Source organism: Lithobates pipiens, unplaced genomic scaffold (assembly GCF_037356315.1).
Source record: "Lithobates pipiens isolate NorthernLeopardFrog02 unplaced genomic scaffold, aLitPip1_a1.2 Scaffold_18, whole genome shotgun sequence".
Taxonomy (NCBI): Eukaryota; Metazoa; Chordata; class Amphibia; order Anura; family Ranidae; genus Lithobates; species Lithobates pipiens.
This window is the reverse complement of record NW_027507758.1, coordinates 177167177-177192207: the sequence shown is the minus strand read 5'-3', so window position 1 is coordinate 177192207 and position 25031 is coordinate 177167177. Positions and strand designations below refer to the sequence as shown.

The following is a 25031-nucleotide window of genomic DNA, read 5'->3' as shown; positions in this document are numbered from 1 at the left end:
GCCCTGTGCATTATCCACCGGACAAATTAAGTTCTTGTTTAAGAAAGAGACTGCTGCATCTACAGTTGGCATGCTCCACTTTAAAACAAACTTTTCCTCCATGGGGTACAAAAGGGAAAAACTCTTAGGGGGAACAAAAATCCTGTCAGGATGTTCCCAATCAGCATACACTGCCTGTTCCAACAGTGGGTGCAAGGGGAAAACCTGTGCAGCCTGAGGAGGCTTCGGGGACCCCAAGGAGGACCAGGGAGGCTCAGAAACCTCAGCAGGAGGTAACTTAAAGGTTGAATGAACCATCTCGGAAGGAGCCTGGATCAAAAGCCACTGCGACTGAGAGGCTGATACAGACTGGACATCTTCTGGCCCAGATTCCTCAGAATCAGACTCATCTGCCTGGCCTTCCACAAAATCCATAGCATTTAGCTCTTTCCCTTCATCAACCCATTCCTGCTCCAGGTTAGGAGGATCAGGGGACGGAGATCTGTCATGCTTCTTGACACCCTCCACGATGAAGGCAATCATGCCAGCAATCCTGTCCTCTAACCCAGCTAGAGCTGAGGACAGATCATCCCTGGTGATAAAGGCTTAAGCAGCAGCGTTGACAGTAGGCACCATACCAGACAGGCGCAGTGGCTCAGTTTGCCCGGAAGCCTCTGGTCTCTCAGGGGATACAACACTAGGGTTTCAACTAGGCTCCTCAGGAGCTACTGACACAGATGTGCCCTTCCCTGTAGTGGTAGTCCTTCTCCTCATTGCAAGCCACAAAAAGGGAGTACCTGGGTTTAGTATTTACACCACCCCAGAAGGTAGACCCTTTAATAGGGTTTACCAAGGCCCTATGCAATAATCCTGCTAAGTACCTTAGCCTGCCAATCAACACCTGGTGACTCACGTGGCCCAGGTAAAGAGAAATTAACTGCTGAACTGGTTCAGAGCCTGCTCTGTGTCTCACAGCTGTCCCCTGGAAGCACTGCATGTCTGCCACACTCAGTTTAAATAAGCTGGCTGTGTGCCAGGACGTACTGAGCATGCACGGCTGTATACGCACATGACGCGACTCTTCGTACACTAAGATAGAGCTACAATGCATGTGCGGCTCTGTGCGCGCACAATGTTCAGAGTGGCAAAGTCGTGTGCGCCATATCTGCCAACAGCCGCAAAAACTTGTGTGCTCTGGTGCATGCACATGCGCCATGGCGAACAACACTACGCTACATGATGACACAATAGGGCGGCAGCGGCGTGATGACGCCATTGAACGTCAGCCAGCCCTCTTGGTCTGTACGGGAGAAACAGAGTTTTGGAATGCAGATTGCAGTCCACATACCACTGCGTGATGACCCAAAAAGGTGGCAACGTGACGCCGTATTGCGTCATGGATCTGACCTCAATGCTGAGCTCCCCTGATAGGCTGGATTGATCAGAGGGAGTTATAGCTGACAGCTGTTCCTTTTCAATCTTAATGAGACATGTGAGTTTTTAAATGTATAGGTATACTATATATATATGGCTTGGTAATATTCAGCAGGTTTATGACCCAGTTGAAGTACTTTTGTACGAAGCATGTCGGGTACATAGCCTGCTCTAAACTTTGCATACCATGCTTTTTTACTTGTTCTGTGATCACTTTTTATACGCATCAGAAGCGATGGTTGTACTTTTTTTTATTTAAATACATATTTATAATAATGTTGGATTAATAACAATAAAAACACTGTTTTTTATCCAGTTTCATTGCTACTTCCCATGTGATGTTTACATCTTGGTATCATGTTTAACCACTTCCCGAACAGCGCACGACGATGAACGTCGACAGAATGGCACGGGCAGGCATATTGGCGTACATGTACGTCCAATATTCGTTGCCGGCGGCGCGCTCCCCGGACTCGATCGCCGCGGGCATCCCCGCGATCGTCTCACGGAGCGGCCGAATGGAGGAAATGCTGTATAAACAACATTTTCCCATTCTGCCTAGCAACTAGTGACGCTGATCTCTGCTCCATGTGATTGAAGCAGAGATCAGTGTACACTAAATGACAGCCCAACCCCCCCACAGTTAGTAACACACCCCTAGGAACACTTAACCCCTACACTGCCACCCACTGGTTAACCCTTTCACTGCCAGTGTCATTTACACAGGAATCACTGCATTTATATAGCAGTGATTACTGTATAAATGACAATGGTCCCAAAAATGTGTCAAAAATGTCCGATGGGTCCCCCACAATGTCGCAGTCACAATAAAAATCGCAGATCGCCGCCATTACTAGAAAAAAAAAATAATAAAAAATTATTAATAAAAATGCTATAAAACTATCCCTATTTTGTAAACGCTATAACTTTTGCGCAAACCAATCAATAATCGCTTATTGCGATTTTTTTTACCAAAAATATGTAGAATAATACGTATCGGCCTAAACTGAGGGAAAAAAATGTTTTTTTATATATTTTTGGGGATATTTATTATTACAAAAAGTAAAAAATAATGCGTTTTTTTCAAAATTATCGCTCTAATAAAAACCGCAGGGGTGATCAAATACCACCAAAAGAAAGCTTTTTTGTTTGGGAGCCACGTCGCACGACCGCGCAATTGTCAGTTAAAGCGACGCAGTGCCGAATTGCAAAAAGTGGTCTGGTCTTTGACCAGCAAATTGGTCCGGTCTGAAAGTGGTTAAGGGACTGAACATGATATGATGAACTTTACTTTCATCCGAGTGACTTTTATGTTTTTATATAGAGTATATCATTTATGATATATTTTGGTGGTCATCATAGGTCTATATATCTTGTTTTGAGTATCACATTAGGTTTCACTGCCTATATACCATCAGGATCACTCCTTGAATATAGATTAGCAGTGCACACGTTTGTGTCACCATTTTGAATGTTTTTCAATCATTTTTTAATTTTCAGTCCATTCACTGATTGTATATGCACTTTTACCCGAGCTTCTCATAGTTTGGTTCACATCCCCGGATCACATTGTAGGGTCTATATATTTATTTAGCTCTGCATCTTTTATGTTTTTTCTTCACCCATCACTGCCTGGTTCCGTCACTTGGGAACCGTCAAGGACTGGGTACCCTTTTCATGTTTTAGGGTCCACTCCATTGGACCTGTACAGCACCCTGCAGGAATGCCTTAGCGCTGGGGTGTCCAGGATTCCACTACACAGGGTCCAGTGACCGAAGGTCGTGTTACAGGCAAAACATCGCAGATTCACTGCGTCTTCTTTGCTATGCTCAAGTGCTATTTAACCACCTCAATACCAGGCACTTAAACACCTTCCTGCCCAGACCAATTTCGAGCTTTCTGCGCTGTCGCAATTTGAATTACATTTGCGCGGTCATGCTACATTTTGTACCCAAATGAAATTTTTTCTGTTTTTTTTCCCCACAAATAGAGCTTTCTTTTGGTGGTATTTGATCACCTCTACGGTTTTTATTTTTTTTGCTAAACAAATAAAAAAAAAAATGAAAATTTTGAAAAAATATATATGTTGTTTTTGTTTCTGTTTCAAAACGTTGTAAATAAGTACGTTTTCTCCTTCACTGATGAGCATTGATGGGGCGGCACTGACAGACACTGATAAGGTGGCACCAATGAAGTGGCACTGATATGTGGCACTAATAGGCAGCACTGATGGGCGACACGGATGGACACCGATAGCTGGCACGGATTGGCATGGATAGCTGGTATGGATTAGCATTGATAGGCGGCACAAATGGGCATGGATAGGCGGCACGAATGGGCATGTATGGGCACTGATAGGTGGCACGGATGGGCACTGATAGGTGGCACTTATGGGCACTGATAGGTGGCACGGATGGGCACTGATAGGTGGCACGGATGGGCACTGATAGGTGGCACGGATGGGCACTGATAAGTGGCACGGATGGGCACTGATAGGCGGCATTGTATTGTACTGATGGATGCTAATCAGTGCCAAACAATAATGCATGCCAATCAGTGATGCCCATAGTGGACACTGATTGGCATCCATTGTGGGCACTGACTGGCATCCCTGGTAGTCTAGGGTGGCATACCTGGTGCTGGGCATCCCTGGTGGTCTGGTAGCGTCCCTGGTGGTCCAGTGTGGGCATCCTCGGGCGGGCTGCGCTGATAATCGATCAGCACAGACCCCCCCTCTGTCAGAGGAGCAGCCGATCGGCTCTCCTCTACTCGCGTCTGACAGACGCGAGGGAGGAAAAGCCGATCACTGTCTCTTCCTATTTACACTGTGATCAGCCCTGATTGGACACGGCTGATCATGTGGTAAAGAGACTCCGTCGGAGACTCTTTACCAAGATCGTAGTCAGACTGACACCCCGCAACAACGATCGCTGCGGGGGCGCAAAGCGGCTCAAAATCCTGAGGAAGGTCTATGACGTCCAGTTAGGATTTTGAAACCACTTTGCCGCCATCATTTGACAATGGGAGGGCGCAAGTGGTTAAGCATATAAGCTTTTCTTCAAATGTATCCGATCGGTCAATCCCTTGGTTCATTTAAGAACTGTTTTGGAGCTAAAGAACTGGAGCTCCAGAGAGTTCAAAAAATGTGCCCATCCACCTTACAGACACTGGTAAAAACAAAACTGAAGAACTTCCTGTATGGGAGAGGTTATATAGGGGTGGATTTCCTGTCTAAGAATTTGTCTAACAGTTTCCATTCACCTAGAGATGACGTTTAACCCAGTAAGTAATGAATAATAACTCTGTGTCCCTTGATGTACGATAAAGAAATGTACTGCTTCTGAGGTAAATACCACATGAGTTGTTTTAATGCTAATACTCATGCAGTACTGTATTTAAAGGATAAGTTCACTTTTCCTGAAAAAATATTAAAATACACAGATTTTTGCAGAAATAAATGCACATTTTATATATATATTTTTTTTAATTCTGCAGGAGCCTGGAAAGCATTGCATCCATGATGAGTGGATCTGTGATGCAATGTCAGGCTTCTGCAAACAAGCCCTGCAGAAGCCTGACGTGTAGCTCGTTCCAAAAGATGAGCTTAGCCTTTACTCTCCGTGAATTGTGCCCAGTAACTCTGACTAAGCTAAACAAAATGTGGCTTTGTTATCCCTAGTAACAATTCCAAACAATCATGGTAATTAGGTAGCCTGGGGGATGAGGATGATAAAGTAAGTTAAATTCTGGCAGACTATGAAACATATTCAACATTATAAGGGCAAACATATAATTGCCTGAATGTAGCCAACTTAAATGTTGAAAATTTGAGAAAATATTCTAAGCAGAAATTTCGGTAGGAAACACTTGCTGACTGTATTAACCCTTTGAGGACCATAAGATTACCGTCATCAATATAAAAATAATTATATATTTTTCCCTTTAAGAATGTATTTGAACAATAAATAAAACCATTTCCACACTTGTGTCATTTTTGGGGGAGGAATTATGACAAACATTTGTTGATAAGAACTAATATTTTGACTCAGACCAAAAATAAAAAGTATTTTAAGTTCTTAATCAGATGACACAGGCAATTAAAAACCTGGGACAAATACGTCCCTTGGTCCTCAAAGGGTTTTAACCAAATACATAAAAAAAAGGCATTTTGAGTTACCCGTAAATTACATATCTCTGTGCAGGAGATAGCCTGGATATTCATAGACCCTGGATAGGCTGCTACCTTCTGTTGATTAAACACTGGAAAGGCTTTTGGACATGCCCCCTGGACAAACCACTATAACCCTAACCTACTCTGTGACATCTCTCTTTTTGTTTTGTTTTTTAGCAAGCAATGCAGAGTAACAAGGGAACAGCATGAAGGGTGCCCTGTACTGTACTCCAAGATATAAAATTTGCAAGTAAAAATTCCTTTGTCTTAATCATACAATAAAGGACAAATGCTGGATATTGACAGACCCTGGGGTGTCTCCAAGCAACGAATCAGAAGGCTGGCCACCAAGGCAACAGAACCGTGTGAGCGAACCCAACAAAACAGATAAAAGGTAAATTCTCGGCTGCAGGAAAGCCAAAATACAAGCTACTTCATAGTCTCTGGGATTGCAATGTCTGTTTTCACATTACACGAAAAAGGATATCCATGTACAGTAGTGGATATTTCTCTAAATGGCTTTGCTGCCTTTGACTAATGTGGGAATGGCAGATTAATATGTACCCCATTCCTCCACACCTAGGCTTTAACAACCATTCAAAGAGAAGCAGGGTGGTACAGGAAGAGGCTTGAGAAAGCAGATTTAGCCTGTTTGGTATAGGCCAGGGGTCTTCTCTGAGAAATTTGAGCTGGTCTGTGTACCAGGTTCTTCCAGGCCAATTTGATGCAATGAGATCCATCTATTTCTTCTTTTCCTCTTTTTTTTTTTTTTTTTTTTTTTTACAGAGGAAGAATCTGTACTGGAGGAAATGTACATATTAACTTGAACAAAGTCCACTGAATTACCAGAGCATCTGATGCCAGTGCTAGAGTGATCTTAGTCCTGGCCAAAGATATGTGTAACTTGTTGAACCTGGAGGCCAAGATTTCTACATCTGGAGTAACCCATTTCTGACATAGGAGACTGAAAGATGTCGGGATGAAGGGGCCATTCTCTGTGGCCCAAGCGGTGACAACTGAGGAAATCCACCTTCCTACACTCCTAATATGTGAACAGTAGAGATTGCTGGGCAGTTCTTTTGCATACAGAATTTGATCAGACTTACTTTCTCTTAAAACTGTCCGATTCCTGGTTTAATATAAGGCACTGCCGTGGCACTATCTAATTGTACCGCAATAGGGTGTCCTTGGTGAAGGGGGGTCAAGTGGTTCAGGGTCAAATTTTATTGCTCTAAGTTCCAAGATGTTAGATGGGGAGCATTGCTCATCTAGGAGACTAGGTTCCCTGAACTGTGGGAGATTGAAACACCCCCCCCTAGCCTCTGGCATCTGCTATCACCTTCCATGAGGGTGGCAGAAAGGACTTTGCTATTTCCATGGCTGGATTGACAATTCATCAAGCTAGGGAGTTCATTGCTTGACTGTAGAGAAGCATAGTGAAGTTGAGATGTGTAGTGAGTTTGTTCCAGGTAAGAAGAATGTAGAGCATCAGGGGCCTTGAGTGGAAATGAGTAAAAGAAACAGCCTTGAAAGAGGCAACCATGAGGCCTAGAACGCTCTTGAAGAATCTTACTGAAGGATGTCTCTTGGATCTTAAGGTTCAAGTATGGGATCATAGAGGGAAACTTTTGCCTAGGCCATATATAGGATGAGGTATAGATATTTCAGATGAAGGGAAAGCTTGAGTATGGACTTCTGGGAGTTGATTATCCAACGTAAAGCCTGGTGAATCTGGATAATCATTTGGAGAAAGTTGTGAGGGGTATTCATTTTTCAGAGGGCCATCTAGCTATGAAGTAACCTGGATACCCTGAATTCTTAAGATGGTAAGTAGGGGGACAATCACCTTTGTGAATACTCTGGGTGCAGCGAATAGGCCAAACTGCAGAGTGACAAATCTGAGGGTTTGTCTCCTAAACACAAAAATGCCTGATGAAATGGGTAAATGGGAATATGGAGGTAGGAATTTTGAATGTCTATGAAAGCCAAGTATTCCTGTTTTGTCCAACTTACACTTATAAATGTATGTGTTGTATTGAATTGCACCAAAGCAACATTAGAGGCCGTTCCTACAGGATGGAGTCAGGGTATGGTTCCGAAGTAATTACTAAGGTTGCACAGATCCAGATGCACTGCTTTTATTGTTATAGTAAAATGCAGTGAAGAGTTTATTGAAGAATTCAAAGTAAATAGGTAAAAACGAAACTATGCTAAACTAACTAAGCATAAAAACATTCCCATAAGGGAGAAGAGGTGCACCACCTACAGGACACTGGCAAAAAAATGGGGAAGAGTTCTAAACTGCATGCCCAAGGGGGACATGTTAAAAAGATTTGCCAGTGTCCAATCACCTAAAGTTAGCAGCCTATAAACCAAAGTCTCTGAAGATCCAGATAGTCTCTTGTACTATATTATTAAGACAGGGCTCGACAAAACCCGGGCGCCAGGTCGCATTTGCGACTAGAATTAGCGACCTGGCGCCTGGGGTAGCACAGCTGGGGGTATCCTGGCTCCGTGGACCCCCCCCCCCCCCAGTGTGATCGTGTCGGGCCGTTCCGCCGGCGGCCAGTAATTGAGGCCGCGGCTTTGAGGCCTTCTGCGGTCCTATGATTCCTTCTGGAATCTGGCGCCCTCTTGTGGTGGCCGTTGGTATGACAACCAGCAATGGAGCTTCCCCTGCCTGTTTTTATTGCCTGCCTATCTCCTTCCCTTTATTTAGAACCCCTAAACATTATATATATTTTTTATTCTAACACCATAGAGAATAAAATGGTGGTCGTTTTTTGGGGAAAAATAATTTATTTAATAAAAAAATAAAACAGTAAAGTTAGCCCAATTTTTTTTATATTGTGAAAGATAATGTTAAGCCGAGTAAATTGATACCCAACATGTCACGCTTCAAAATTGCGCCCGCTCATGGAATGGCAACAAACTTTCACCCTTTAAAATTTCCATAGGCGACGTTCTACAGGTTGCACGTTTTGAGTTACAGAGGAGGTCTAGGGCTAGAGTTATTGCTCTCGCTCTACCGATCATGGCGATACCTCACATGTGTGGTTTGAACACTGCTTTCATATGCGGGCAGGACAGGGCGCATTTAAAATTATTTTTATTTTCTTACTTTAACTTTTATTTTTATTTTTTTCACTGTTTTTAAAAAAAATAAAAAATAATTGTGTCACTTTTATTCCTATTACAAGGAATGTAAAAATCCCTTGTAATAGAAAAAAGCATGACAGGTCCTCTTAAATATGAGATATGAGATGACAAATGTCCCTCTAAGAGCTATGGGCAATTACTTGGAGACAGGGGGTGGGGGGGGGGGGGGGGCTGCGCTATCTTCCCCTCACTCGTCTCCATGTCAGGTCAGGGACAGGTCCGGATCGCCGTTACCGACCTGGCTCCTAACTTTTTTTTAGCTGGCTCCTAGATTCCAAGCAAATTTGTCAAGCCCTGTATTAAGATATCACTTTTTATTATATATGTGACAATAAAAAAAAGGGCCTACCTTCATTTATACTGGCTTGTGCAATAGCAAATAGTTCAGAAGATCTCTCCTCGAGTAATTTCTGGTGAATGGAAATACACCTTATAGTCCACCAGGGCACCAACTGAAAGACAAGTATTTATACAAAAGTTATAGCAGGAACTATTTGTGTCTTCAATGTACAACAGACGGCAAAAAACAAAACAAAAAAAACACACATAATAAAAATTACATAGTTAAGTCCATCCAGTTGTAGTTATGTGTGTATGTTTAACTGGACTATTTGACCCCAGTGACCATGTTTAAAGGCATAATCCACCTTTACCAGAGATCACGCCATCCTGTCCTGCCTTGATGCTAGTACATTGCAAAGATTTTCCTAGCTCTTACTGGTCACCTCTACCATCACAAAAGCAAACTCTCAAACGCTGAGATCAGAGCTACTGAGTCAGGGGAGAAAAAGCACATGTGAGTGGGTTTGGTTTAGAGAAAGAGCTTGCTCCTGTGATGGTGGAGGTAAACAGTGGTTGTAAGATCACGTGTAAGTGCTGAAAGCAAAGATCCACAAGTCGCACATCATGAATCAGACCCTTGTGCATGAAGTGAGATGAATGGCAGCCTCAGACCAGACCCTAGCCAGGCCATGCCCCCAACATGTTTCGCTCCACCCCTTGGAGCTTAATCATGGGGATGGCTGGAATGCTGTAATTAAAGTCCTGCATTACTGTAGATTTTTAGTTACACAATAATTGGGGATGACATTTACAAATGAACAATCAGTAATAGGCTTCATTGATCTTTTAATGTATTGACTTGAGTTGTCACAAAGCAGAAAGTGTAAGGAAACCTTTCAATAGGGACAGCTGTTCCAGTGACAGTGGTCTAAAATAGGATTTCCCCTCACGTCTTGCTGTTTTTTTGAATAGGTAAAGAAAGATACTCTCCATAATGGGACACAGAAAAAAAACTGACAGTCCTATCCATTCCTTACCCTAAAAAAAATAAAAAAGTTTTGAATTTACATACACTTTAAAAAAAAAGTACAGTTTCATTCATTACCCATCCAGCTTAAATAGATCATTACAATTTTAATAATCCGATGCAGAATAATACATGGGCTAACACTGATCAAAAGCAATTTACACCTTAAACAGCAAGGATGCTTTCATTTTCTTCTAATATTTTTAAATTAGCCTAGGGCCACACAGTCATGATCTGAAAGTGAAGAAGTAAAAATGCTCAAAGTAAGCAACCATTTGTATTCTTGCTGAGATTACAAGAGATGCACAGAGAAGGATTTTGTTTGTGAAAAGTGAAAATTACAATTTTACAGGCTGGTGTACCCTATTTTATGCAGGTCAACGGACATAAGAGCTTTGTCACAGTAAAATCATATAATGTGTAGCTATGTTATCTTTTCAAGGTTTATTGTGATCAAGTGATAAGCAACAGGACTTATATAGTATAATATATTGTAAAGAATAGTCTACTAAACCACTAGAATACTAATAAGGTTGTTGTAGCGTGCTATTTTTTGGATCAATCGATAATACAGTTAGTGGTAACTGCATCCTAAGATGCAACAACAGAACTCTCTTACACTTTAGCACAGGGGTAGACAACCTACGGCACTGGCGCTGCAAGCGGCGCACAAAGCTTATTTTGCCGACACTCAACTCTCTCCCCATCAGTAGAGCAGCACAGGGAGACTGACACCAATGCATTCCAATCTCACAATTCCCCACACCGCACCTGCACTGAGGGGGAGGCACTGTGCCTCCACACATTGTAAAAGATGGGAAACATTGGTTGTTTCTCTAACTTTGCTGTAGCTGCAATCGTCAGCTTTTGGGATGGGGAAGAGATTGGGTGCAGTTCTGATGGGGGGGGGGGGCAAGTCCCTGTTTCCAGGAGGAAGAGGACTGTCTTGGCCACTGCTAAAGCCAATCACAGTCCTTCTAGGCCCATCAACCATCTGGAGGAAGATGACTCGCTTGGTTGCCAATACCAAACTCAGAAAGAAGGGATTTCACTGTGATTGAGAAAACCCCAGTTTTTTTCACAGTCTTCGGAATTATTGTTGCGCTTCTGGGAACTTTGTTGAAATTATTCCTGAAACTTTGTGTCACTTACTACTGAACCCCTGCACTCTGTGGTCCCTTTACGCCACAGCCAGTATTCAGCGCAATGAAAAGCACACCCAACCACTTTTTCTCAGCTGCGGGGGCCCAATATTGCACACAGGCCCACTGCTTTCAGAAAATGCCCCTGACCTGAGCTCATCATAGCGCATCCATTCCAGATGATTGTATGTGACATCACATAGAAGCACGTGGGCTGGATGCGAGGGGTTGATCAGCAGGATGAGTGTGCCAGGACAGGTAGACGTGTCTTATCTCTGCTTCTTTTCACCACTCTGCATATCATAGATGAGAAGAGGGTACAGCGGTGGGGAAAATGAGCTTTAAAAGTTCAGCGGTGGGGCTGATGTGCAGGGAGCTACAGTAGTGGAAGAGATGAGAAGGGGGTTACAGTTTGGGCCAGATGAGCAGGGGGGTTCAGTGTTGGGCCAGATGAGCAGGGGGGTTCAGTGTTGGGCCAGATGAGCAGGGGGGGGTTCAGTGTTGGGCCAGATGAGCAGGGGGGGTTCAGTGTTGGGCCAGATGAGCGGGGGGGGGGGGGTTCAGTGTTGGGCCAGATAAGCAGGGGGGGGTTCAGTGTTGGGCCAGATGAGCAGGGGGGGGTTCAGTGTTGGGCCAGATGAGCAGGGGGGGGTTCAGTGTTGGGCCAGATGAGCAGGGGGGGGTTCAGTGTTGGGCCAGATGAGCAGGGGGGGTTCAGTGTTGGGCCAGATGAGCAGGGGGGGTTCAGTGTTGGGCCAGATGAGCAGGGGGGTTCAGTGTTGGGCCAGATGAGCAGGGGGGTTCAGTGTTGGACCAGATGAGCAGGGGGGTTCAGTGTTGGGCCAGATGAGCAAGGGGGTTCAGTGTTGGGCCAGATGAGCAGGGGGTTCAGTGTTGGGCCAGATGAGCAGGGGGGTTCAGTGTTGGGCCAGATGAGCAGGGGGGTTCAGTGTTGGGCCAGATGAGCAGGGGGGGCTCAGTGTTGGGCCAGATGAGCAGGGGGGGCTCAGTGTTGGGCCAGATGAGCAGTGGGGGGCTCAGTGTTGGGCCAGATGAGCAGGGGGGGGCTCAGTGTTGGGCCAGATGAGCAGGGGGGGCTCAGTGTTGGGCCAGATGAGCGGGGGAGCTCAGTGTTGGGCCAGATGAGCAGGGGGGGCTCAGTGTTGGGCCAGATGAGCAGGGGGGGGCTCAGTGTTGGGCCAGATGAGCAGGGGGGGTTCAGTGTTGGGCCAGATGAGCAGGGGGGGCTCAGTTTTGGGCCAGATGAGCAGGGGGGGTTCAGTGTTGGGCCAGATGAGCAGGGGGTGGGTTCAGTGTTGGGCCAGATGAGCAGGGGGGGGTTCAGTGTCTGGCCAGATGAGCGGGGGGTCAGTGTTGGGCCAGATGAGCAGGGGGGTTTAGTGTTGGGCCAGAAGTAGAGCAGTGGGGCAGATGTAAAAGGTGGTGTATTATTGGGGCAGTTGAGCAGGGGGTTACAGTGGTGGGGCAAGAGAGCAGGGGGAACAAAGGTGGGGCAGAAGAGCAGGGGGGTACAGAGGTGAGAGAGATGTGCAGGAGATACATTGGTGGGGTGGATGAGAAAGCGGGTTACAGTGGTGCAGCAGATGAGCAGATTCAGTTCAGTTTTAGGACAGATGAGAAGGGGATTCAGCAGTGAGACAGAAGAGCATGGGGATATGGTGGTGGAGTAGATGTGCAGGAAGGTACAGTGGTGGGGCAGATGAGGAAAGGGGTACATTGATGGGGCAGAAGAGCAGGGAGGTTACAGTGGTGGGACAGAATAGCAAGGGGGTACAGTGGTGGGGCAAATGTGCAGTAGGTACAGTGGTGGATGGGATGAGAAGGGGGTTCATCGGTGGGACATAAAATCTGGGGGGTACAGTGATGGGGCAGATGAGCAGGGGTTACAGTGGTGGGGCAGATGAGTGGGGGGGTGTTCAGTGTTGGGCCAGATCATAGGGGGACTACAGTGGTGGGAAAGATGAGCAGGGGGTACAGAGGTGCAGGGGGTGCAGTACTGGGGCAGAGGAGCAGGGGGTACAGAGGTGGGACAGATGTGCAGAGGAAAAAGGAGGTGCATCGGTGGAACACATGAGCAGGGAGTTACAGTGGGGGGGGGGGGGCAGAAGAGCAGGGGGAACAGACATGGTACAGATGTGCAGGAGGTAAAGTCGTAGGGCAGATGAGTTCAGTGTTAGAATCAAGGAGAAGATGGTTCAGTGGTGGAGCAGATGTGCATGGAGGCACAGTGGTGGGGCAATGTTAATTTCTCACTACTAAAATAGTTTACTTTATAAAAAATGGAATTACGTACCGGTAATGTCCTTTTCCAGGAGTCTTTCAGGACAGCCACCTTAGAGAGACACCGGCTCCTCCCCTCTGAGGAAACACCGCCTTCAATTTCATAATTTAAGCCTCCTCCTCCCTTCGTTCCTCAGTTCTTCCAGAGTACCTCCGGCCAAACTGGGGAGACACAAGAACACGTCAAACAAATAAAGTTTTTAAGTCTTACCTGACGATCTCATGTAATGAGTTCCCGATGATCTGCAACAATTTGGGTGGGAACCGGTGCTGTCCTGAAAGACTCCTGGAAAAGGACATTACCGGTACGTAATTCCATTTTTCCCCAATCGTCTTTCAGGACAGCCACCTTAGAGAGGATAAGCGAGTATATTACCTTAGGGTGGGACTACTGCCTGTAGCACCTTACGACCAAAGGCTTGGTCTTTGGCTGACAGAAGATCCAGTCTATAGTGCCTCACAAACGTAGAAAAACTGGACCACGTTGCAGCTCTACAGATCTGTTCCGGAGACGCACCAGCCCACTCTGCCTGAGAAGTTGCCACGGCCCTGGTTGAGTGTGCTCTAATGCCAGCTGGAGGATCTAATCCCCCTGCCACGTATGCCTGCCCAATGGCTAATCTTAACCATCTAGCTATGGTACGTCTAGAGGCTTTGGAACCCTTCCTGGCCCCTGAAAATAAAACAAAAAGTGAATCTGTCTTTCTGAACTGACTTGTGCAGTCTAAATAATAAAGAACACATCTTCTAACATCTAGTCTGTGAAACATGTGTTCCTGTTCTCTAACTGGATTTGAACAAAATGTAGGTAACACAATCTCCTGCATCCTGTGGAAACTAGAGGCTACCTTAGGCAAAAAGGCCGGATCTATCTTCAAAACCAGACGATCCGGAAAAACCTGAAAAAAGGGAGCCCTGACAGAAAGGGCTTCGAGTTCACTTACTCTTCTTGCTGTAGTGATCGCCACCAAAAACACCGTTTTGAGAGTGATCAGCTTTAATGAGCAAGATTCTAACGGCTCAAAAGGTTCCCCTGTGAGAACCTGCAAAACTAAAGAAAGATCCCAAACCGGGAAGGGGGAGCTTGAAGCTGGTCTTTGCCTACCTAGGGCCCTGAAGAACCTTACGACCCAAGGATCTGACGCTAGATGTTTCTCTAAAAACACGCTCAAAGCGGAAACCTGAGCTTTTAGTGTTCCAAGCGCTAACCCCTTATCCGCCCCTGCCTGTAGGAACTCTAGAACGGCTATAGGGCTATGCACGTTGAAGGAACCCTCTGAACACCAGCTGTTAAACCGTTTCCATACCTTTAAGTAAATGGACTGGGTTTCCTTTTTCCTACAGTTTAGAAGAGTGGCTACCAACCGGTCTGAGAAGCCCTTGGCTTTTAGCAATTCTTCCTCAGAAGCCACGCTGCCAGGTTCCATCGTCCTACCTGAGGGCAGAACACCGGACCTTGAGACAGGAGATCCTCCTGCACTGGGAGAATCCAGGGGGGTTCTACAGACAGGCCCTTCAAGATCGAGAACCACGGCCTCCTGGGCCAGTGAGGTGCAATTAGAATGAGGGTAGTATTCTCCACTTGAAATTTCCTTAATACTGCTGGAATGAGCACTGGAGGGGGGAAAGCATAGCACCTGGAGAAACCCCAACTCTGTGCTAGTGCGTCCACCGCCAATGCCCCGTCCCCCCTGTTTATGGAGAAGAACGTTGCTACCTTCGCGTTTTCCCTTGCGGCAAAGAGATCTATTGCAGGGATCCCCCATCTCCGGGTGATCATTTCGAATATTTCCTGCTTGAGAACCCAATTGCCTTCTCTCAGAGTTCTCCTGCTGAGAAAATCTGCCACCTGATTTTGTTCTCCCTTCAAGTGGATTGCTGAAAGGGACAGGATATTTGCTTCGGCCCATCTGAGGATGGCTTCCGCTAGGGCCCATAAGGACTTGCTCCTGGTGCCCCCCTGTCTGTTGATGTAAGCTACCACCGAGGAGTTGTCCGACCTTACCCTCACGTGATTCCCCCGGAGCTCCTTCTGAAAGGTTCTGAGAGCTAGATCTACTGCCCTCAGCTCCCTCCAATTCGAGGATCTCCTCGAGTCCCTCTTTTCCCAAATACCCTGTATTAATTGGGAGTCTAGGTGTGCCCCCCAACCTGAGCTGCTTGCATCGGTCGTGACCACCCTGGAGGTTGGCATGACCCACTCTAGACCTTGGGACAAATTTGCTCCCTTCCTCCACCACCAGAGGGACCTCTTTACCTGATCTGGAATCGAAACCAGAGAATCCAAAGATTCCTGGCTGTGATCCCAAACCTTCAGCACAAATAATTGTAGAGGGCGGTAATGTAACCCTGCCCACTGAACCGCTGGAAGAGCGGATGTCAGCAACCCTAGCGCTGACATAATCTTCCTTATGGAGATCTGGTGGTTGCCCTGAAGAAACAACAGAGCCCTGTCTATCCTTTGAATTTTTTCCAAAGGAAGAAAGACCCTTTGTACTGTTGAGTCCAACTCGTACCCTAGGAAAGTGACCCTCTGGGAAGGGATTAAGTTCGATTTCTCCAGGTTCAGGAGCCAACCCAGGCTTACTAACAGGTTTCTTGTGACCTGTAAATCCTGAATTAATTGTGCTGGGGAAGGGGCAAACAGAAGGAGATCGTCGAGATATGCGATCACCGAGATTCCCCTGAGACGCAGAAACGCCAGAACTTCTGCCATCACTTTGGTGAAGATTCGGGGGGAAGAGGATAGTCCGAAAGGAAGCGCTCTGAACTGAAGGTGTAGTACTTCCATTGGAGTTCTCACTGCCAGTCTGAGAAAACGCTGGTGGGACTCTGCGATTGGAATATGCAGGTATGCATCTTTCAGATCTATTGATGCCATGAAGCAGTTCGGAGGTAGGAGTGCTTTTACTGAGTAAACCGAATCCATCCGAAACCTTCTGTAGGTAACTGAGACATTCAGGGGCTTCAGGTTCAGGATGAGCCTGAACTTTCCCGAAGGCTTGCGAATCACGAAGACGTGAGAGTAGAAGCCTCTGCTTGTCTCTCCTACTGGAACCCGTACTACCACCTCCTGTTCTTCCAACTCCTGAAGAGAGGAAAGAAGGGCAGATGATTTTTCTGCGCATTTTGGCAGCTCGGTGACAAGGAACCTCAGAGGAGGGAGTTCCGAAAACTCCAAATGGTAACCTCCTCTGACGATCCCCAAGACAAACTGATTGGAGGAAATCATTTCCCACTGTGGAAGGAAGGCCCCCAATCTTCCTCCCACCGTGACCCTGTCACTGAGATTTTTTGGGCTGTTCAGGAGGGCGAAAAATTGCTCCCCCGGGGCCCTTGCTTTTGAGTCCCCAACTTTTTTTCTGCTGAACCGTACGGGGTGGTGCAACCCTTTTCTGGGGACGAGCCTTTCTTTTGGCTTGTTCCCCAAATTTCCTTTTAACCGGAAAGGCCTTTCTTTTGTCTGCTGTGCGATCTAGCACTGTTTCAAGACCTGGTCCAAACAGTAGATCTCCTGTAAAGGGGATTCCACAAAGTTTAAGTTTGGATGCATTGTCTCCAGGCCAGGTCTTCAACCATAAGGCTCTCCTGGCAGAGTTGGTCAGGGCCAAGGACCTTGCCGACATCCTCACGGATTCCGCCGAAGCGTCCGCTATGTAGGCTATCCCTTTAAGAAGCATGGGAAAGGAGGATAGAATAGTCTCCTTTGCTGTCCCTGCTTCAATGTGTGCGCTAATCTGGGTGAGCCAATACTCCATGTTGCGGGCCACCACCGTGGTTGCCATGGCTGGCTTAAGATTTCCCTGTGACGAATCCCAGGCCTTCTTAAGAAGGTAATCCATCCTTCGATCCATAGGGTTAGACAGTACCCCCATATCCTCAAAGGATAGATCAGTGTGTCTGGACACCTGGGAAAAAGCAGCGTCTAGTCTGGGAGATTTATTCCAGACGAGAGTCTCTTCCTCCGAAAAAGGAAACCTACGTCTTAATGCCCCAGAAAAGAAAGGTTTCCTTTCGGGATCCCGCCATTCCTTCTTGATGGTATCGATCAAGACGTTATGCACTGGGAACACCCGCTTCTTTTGTTCCCCCATGCCCTTGTACATCCGATCATGGAGTGACAATGTCTTAGTTTCTTCTTGAATGCCTAAAGTGGTATGAATCGCTCCCAAGAGCTCATCCACATCCTCCAGGGAAAGCTTATACCGCGAGATTCTGCTGGATTCCCCATCCAACATCTCTGCGTCAGACTCCCCCTGGGAGTCTGAAACGACACTGTCAATTTCCTCCTCAGCTTCCTCCCTGGGACCCTCTGAATTCTCTCCCCTTGCAGGAGGAACATCCACAGGGTTGGATGGTACACTCTGCTGCGCTGGTGTAGGAGTGCTCGGAGGCTGGGGCCACTGAAAACTGGAAAAAAAGTTTTGGAAGGACTGAAAGGTACCAGAGAGTTCCTTCATAGAAGCTACCAGATCTGCACCCTCTAAGGTGGCTGTCCTGAAAGACGATTGGGGAAAAATGGAATTACGTACTGGTAATGTCCTTTTCCAGGAGTCTTTCAGGACAGCACCGGTTTGCAAATAGCTTTAGACCAAGAGTCTCCCATAGACGTTCTACATGAAGGGCACTTCTTCTTAGAACCATGGGGGGACTTGCTCGTGGCTTTCTGAAAGACACAAAACACAGGAAGGGGCAGCATGAGCCTAAAAAACAGCAACACCAGCGCTACATAGAGGACCACCGGGAGTGCCCCCCCTAGGATCAACCATCACCAGGATCCCAGACACACTACCCTTCCCCCCGACCACCAAGGAGGAACACCAGTGGAGCTACTGGATACAAGTAAGGGAACACCTCCCCAGGTTTCCTCTTACCTTAGAGTGGCTGGTGCTATTATCTCCAGGAGTTTTTGAAGCCTCTGCCTCGGACATTCTCCCGTTGAGGAAGCGTGGTACGAACGCGCCTCTAACAGCTACCTGTGCAGCTGTGAAAGGAGAGGCTGCACCAGCCGAACGCTAGGTTCCCTTTCACGTGCCGCGTCCGGAACCGGAAGACGCGGATCGAACGAAGGGGTCCGCCCCCACCGGAACTGACGTCGCCCGCCTACCGGTCCGGCTTCCAGCTCCCAGCCGGCTGCGTACACAGGGGGGCCCTGGACGCCTTCGTTCAGCACCCCACTGGGCGAAACGCAAGGATGAACCTCTCCAAAGACTTCCTGCTTTCCCCAAGCGAAGATTAGAGTGCGTGTACAGGTCAGTCGAGTATTCAGCTTCCCCAGCCGACTGGACTGTTTGTTCCGTTGAAACCCCCGCGGGTGAACGAACGGACGACCCCATAAACTTCCCGCTTTCCCCAAGCGGAGTTTAGGGTATATGGACAGTACGAACACTTCAGCTCCCCGCTGATAGGACTGTCCTGGACCGACCGATGAACGGTCGGATAGCCGAACGGGGCCAGGGCTCCGCTCGGATGGCTTCAGTTTCACCAACCGAATTTAGCCTTAAGGTTCCTTGGCGATGTCTCCCCGCCGGAGGAAACACCATAACTGAGGAACGAAGGGAGGAGGAGGCTTAAATTATGAAATTGAAGGCGGTGTTTCCTCAGAGGGGAGGAGCCGGTGTCTCTCTAAGGTGGCTGTCCTGAAAGACGATTGGGGAAAAATCCTTTTCGTGATTGAGAGTGTAAAGTTGAAATTCTTTTGTTATAAAATCCTCATGCTCAATTTCTTTGAAAACCTTTCTCTGCACACTGTGCTCAAATAGTTGCCTATGCCTGCTTTAGCATGTGACTATAAATGATACTTTTTCAGAAGTATGTAGTATGGAGTCTGCAGTCTCCACTATCTGTCTCCATATTCTGCTTACATTCAGTGTCCAGATGGATGAATTTGAGACATAGCACCCTGGTGTTGGGCTGTCTTCTGTGTGTTGGTTTGGATGCTAGAGGCTTTTTTGAATGCTCCTAAATCAAAAACTGGTCATTCCGGGAGTTCAAACAGAGACCGAATGCACTGAAGCATAATTTACTCTACATAGTAGCTGGACATGGTTGGGATGTGATGCCACCGTACTGTTGACGGCAGAATTGTGATTTGTGTATACTCTTGTGACGTTAAAGCAGAGTTTCACGCAATTGCTGATCACATTGTCATGAATAGCAGATTTTTTTTGTCAGAGCTTATCTATTTTGGGCAACATACAGGTGCACTGCCACGGCGAGGTACCTCACATCCTGCGGCCCATTGGCTGCTGGGATATAAGTGTCGTCAATCCCAGGCATCAATGAACAGCTTCTGCAATACGAGTGCACCGTGTTTTGTACACAATGCGCATGCACAAGATTGGGTATCCCAGGAGGAGCTACGAGTGCACTTCAGATGCCCACACTGAAGATGGGAGCACTTTTACTAAGGAGATGACAGTGAGTACTTTGCACAACTATCTAACTACATATGCCAGAATGTATTGTACAAGATGTGACCACCGCAAAGGTGTTGTTATTTTTCTAAAAAGGTTGGAACCCCACTTTAAGCCTAAATTTGCTGGTTTTGTTAAAAAAAAGTAATGAACCCCAAAGGCTAGCTAAATGTTTTATGCTGAAACTCAGCCACCGCTTAAACACTAAAGAAAAATGAATTCTGTATCATAGAAGATAAACTTTTATTTGCCATGGTTTAGTTAAAGACATGGCTGGGCACTTCCATATTTCTTTGCAGTATGAGGACGACTATGCACCAGAAAAAGAAAGTGCCTGCTAGGCAGTTGAAAAGTAGTGAAAGGGTGCATAATTATGCATTAAGATAAAAAGCCTTTTGTGTGCAGCAGCCCCCCTAACACTAACTTGAGCCTAGCTCGATCCAGCGATGTTGCACGAGAGACTCGGCTGTCAGGGACTCACCCTCCTCATTGGCTGAGACAGCAGAAAAGTGCCATTATCTCCTGCTGCTGTCATTCAAAGCCAGTGAGGAGAGAGAGAAGGTGGGGCCGGGCTGCAGCTCCGTGTCTGAACGGGCACACAAAGCTGTGGCTTGGCTTGGGTGCCCCATGGCAAGTTGCTGGCTGTGGGGGCATTTAACAGGAGGGAGGGGCCCGAAACGCCAAAGAGAGACGCGAGAAGAGGAGGATCTGGGCTGCTCTGTGCAAAACCATTACACGGAACAGGTAAGTATAACAGGTTTGTTATTTAAAACAAAAAAAAATAAAAACGAGACTTTAGCATCAATTTAATTTGAAAATATGTCTGCTTACCAATGTTAAAAGTTCCAGATAAGACTGGTGACTTCTCAATGTAAAAACAAGCTAGCCATGCCATTCTGTCCTTCCTTGATTTGAATGGATCTACTAAACATATCCAGGTCTGATTATGTATGCAGTCGGTTTCTGTTGGGCCCTTAAGAGACCATTCAGCAGGAGGCAGTAACAGACAACAAAATGAGCAATGGGTACGAACTATCAGTCATTCCTTTAATATAAATTACATAAGCTTTTTGTTTTAAAAAACAAATCCAGCATTTTATTTTTGTATACTGTGAATAATTTCGTTCCAGACTGAGAGGAAAGAAGACATCATAGAGTGAGTTGCTCAACACTACACTCACACCAGGTCACGTAGGCACACAATTCACCCCCCATCACCCCCCCTCAGTTAACCCCTTCCCCACCTGTCACTGTGTCACCCAGTGCAGCGTTCAGATTTTTTTTTGATCGCTGTACTGGTGTCATTAGTGACACTAATCAGTGTTAGGGCAATTAGTATTGGGCCCAGATAGGTCTAGGCCCCCCCCCAAGCCCCCCTCCCATAAAGGTTTAACCCCTTGATTACCCCATCACCTGTGATCACAGTATAAGTGTCATGTAATTTAGCTAGTTTATTTTTTTTAAAGCATGAGGGCACCTGCCGTATTTTACCTGATAAAGGTTTAACTCCCTGATCAACCGGCGGGTGATCAAAGTTAGGTTTTAGCATCAGATATAGTCTGTGTCGCCCCAGGCAGCGTCAGATCAGTGCCAGTATTGCTAACACCCACACATGATACGCCTCCCTTAGTAGTATAGCGCCTCAACGGATTGATATCTGATCAGATCAGATCTATATTAGCGTCCCCAGCAGTTTGGGGTTACAAAAACAGTGTTAGCGGGATCAGCCCAGATACCTGCTAGCACCTGCGTTTAGCCCATCCACCCAACCCAGCCCAGCCCACCCAAGTGCAGTATCTATCAATCACTGGCCCTTACAAAACACAACACACATAACTGCAGCATTCGCTGAGTAAGGACTGATCCCTGCGAACGCGAACAGTTTTTTTGGTAGCGTTTGAATCAGTCGCTAACAGTCAGGAGATTTTTTTATCTGCGAGTCTCACTAGTGTACCAGTAAATTTAGAGACAAAAATGTCAAATCAAAAGGTACACTAGAAAAGAAGCCTACACGTTTCTGAGCATGACAGATGAAGAAGAAGTCACTCATCTGTCAGATTCAGGCTCAGAATACGAACCTGTAGACAGCAGCGGCACCCTGACAGATCGCTCTGATGACAGAGTTGTGGTCCCTGCCAAGGTCAGGCATACCAGATCCCAATCATCTTCTACTGTCGTTGAGGTGCAGAAACCACAGGTCCCTCGTATGGAGCAGAGAGCCAGTACTAGTGCTGCTATTCTTTCTGGTGAATTGGTAAGCATCAGCGGCCTAGTACATCCTGGTCGTACATCCAGCACTGCAGTAACACTTGGTGACGTGGCGAGTCCCATAAGTCCAGTTCAAGCTGGCAAGGTGGCAAGCACGAGTAGTGTCCCGCTGCCACCAAGAAGACAAAGACAGGCCCGTTGAGCACATAGTGCCCTTCCTGCTGCATTTGCCAATCCTTATTGGGAACCCACCACTTCTGAAGCACCCATACTTTCCCCATTCACTGGCCAAGCCGGAGTTCAGGTGGAAACAGTTTATTTGGACCAAAGCAATTTATATTCTGGTTCATCGCCGCTAATCCCCAGCTGAACCTTGCCAGAGATTGAAATTTAAGACCTTCCTGGGCCTATCCCTCCTCATGAGCATAACTAAAAAGAGTGATTTGCTGTCAGAATGGTCTACTGACTCAATTGACCATATGCCGGTGTTCTCTGCCTCCACAATCAGGTCAGGATATGAGCAGATCTTGCAGTTCATGCATTTCAACGATAATGAACTCTGTCGTCCTCGGGGTGACCCTGAATTTGATTGGCGCTACAAAATTCGGCCCTTTGTAAACCACTTCAACCAACATTTTGCAGCCTTGTTTACTGCCCATCAAGTTGTCTACGTTGATGAGTCCCCGATTATGTTTTCTGTCCGCTTGTCATTCAAACACTATCTTCCCAGCAAGCGTGCCAGATATCAGGTCAAGATGTATAAGCTCTGTGACAGGGCCACAGGCTATATGTATAATTTTATGGTTTACGAGGGAAGAGATAGTCACGTAGAGCCGAACTGCCCAGATTACATAGGCAGCGCTGGTAAGATTGTGTGGGACGTGGTTTCACCCTTATTCAGAAAGGGGTACCACTTGTATGTGGACAATTATTATACGAGCGTGCAAATTTTTAGTCACTTGTGTGATCAACAAATTGGAGCACGTGGCACCGTGTGATCTAATTGCTGTGGCTTTCCCGAGTGGCTTGTAGATTCCCGCCTTAGGCCGGGGGAGAGAGCCTGCTTGCAGTGTAATAACTTGCTCACTGTGAAGTGGAGGGATAATAAGAATGCTTTCGTTCTTTCCTCCCTTCACGCAGACAGGACAGTCCAAATTCCTATGGTGACTGGTGTTGAGAAACCCCTCTGTGTCCACGAATATAACCTTAATATGGGAGGGGTGTTGTTGGCACCGTGCCAAATTGTAAGGCCAGACTGGTACAAAAAAAAGTGTCTGTTTATTTAGTTCAATTGGCTTTGCTGAATGCTTTTGTGCTATACAAAGCTTCAGGACAAACTGGATCCTTGCTTAAATAACAGGAAGAGATCAGAGCCCTTCTGTTTCCAGACCGTGCTCTGGCCCAACGTTTCAACACAAATGCAGTAAGCTGGCTGCATGAAAGGCATTTTCGGCATGTCCTCTCTGGTACCCCTACCCAAAGAATGCCCCAAAGAAGATGTCGTGTCTGTACAAAGCGTGGAATTAGGCGTGACACCCGCTTTTATTGTCCCTCCTTGTCCTGATCAACCTGGTCTTTGCATTGGTGACTGTTTCGAACACTATCACACAATAGTTGAGTATTAGCGTTGGGTACAGCACCACATAGTCACAGACATACATAGACAAGGTCTCGGTGTCTGGAAAGATGCGATGGCCATAACATTTTGAGCCCCCCTAATCTGCAACGTTCAGTTTATAGTTTTTTTTACAATTTTTATAAAAGGGAAAAAAAAACACACAAAAGTACAAATAAAAAAGCCAAAAATAGTTGTGGTTGTATTTTTCTTCTCCCTCTCTCTATTGTTCTCTCTCTTATGTTCGCTCTCTACTGTCCACTCTCCTCTCTACTCTTTGCTCACTATTGTTCTATATCTATCATTCTCGGTTTTATTTTTACCACGTTTTATTGTATTTGCTTTGCAGGTATGGTATGTTATACTGTAATGTTTGTTTTATTGTTAACCATCATTTGCTTAGCAGGTACGCCATTCCGCTGCAGCACGGGTTTATTTATCTTGACAGCAACAGCGTTTCCTCCCACGATACATAAAGCCGTGACTCCAGCGCTGTCGGAGGTAATTTCACCACCACAGTTAAAAAAAAAAAAAAAGAGCATACATGACGAAGCATGGGGGTAAGGGTGGAGAAACGATTTGCTCCTAACATTAGGGGCAGATGCCCCCATGCTTTGGCATATATTTTTTAGGCACAGATTGACTTAAAAAAAATATTTTTATGTTTTATTGCATTTGCATATTGCATTTGCAGGTATGGTAAGTCTTAACCATCATTTGTTTAGCAGGTACGCCATTCAGCCGCAGCACTGATTTATTTATCTTGATAGCAACAGTGTTTGCTCCCACAATACATAAATCAGCGACTCAAGCACTGTAGGAGGTGATTCCACCACCACAGTTAAAAGAAAATGGTGCATGTATGTCCATCACTAGAAGTGGGTGGATGAAGGGCAGTATTCTAATGGTGGGCATTAGAATACTGCCCGGGTTCTCTTTTTTTTGTTCAGCCCACATGAAAAAAAGAACATTACAATGTATGCCCAACCAGGACCAGCAACATACTGGTATGTTGCTGGACTTTGAGTGGTTATAGCAGAATGATGCCTGCAGGTTTAGGTATCATCTTGGTGTCATTCTTTTCAGCCAGCAGTCAGCTTTAGACTGCTTTTATATAACCCACCCCCCCACCCCCCCATCTTCCATGGTTTTCTCAGGCTCTCCTGTCCCAGCAGGGAACCCGAGAATGCAGCCGGTGGTTCTGCCAGCTGACCATAGAGATGATCAGCGACTAGAACAGCTTCAATCATCTCTATGGCCTAAGAAACCGAAGCTACAAGCATTTTGTGACATTGGT

General features: G+C 46.3%; 1 protein-coding gene across 1 annotated transcript in view; it reads right to left on the bottom strand.

The window, feature by feature from the left end:
* TTC27 (tetratricopeptide repeat domain 27) overlaps nt 1–25031 on the bottom strand; it is a 626083-nt gene that overhangs the window by 466270 nt on the left and 134782 nt on the right. Inside the window, exon 6 of the mRNA XM_077486426.1 lies at nt 9093–9195. Coding sequence (XP_077342552.1) covers nt 9093–9195 — 103 coding nt within the window. The remainder of the gene's footprint in view (nt 1–9092; nt 9196–25031) is intronic.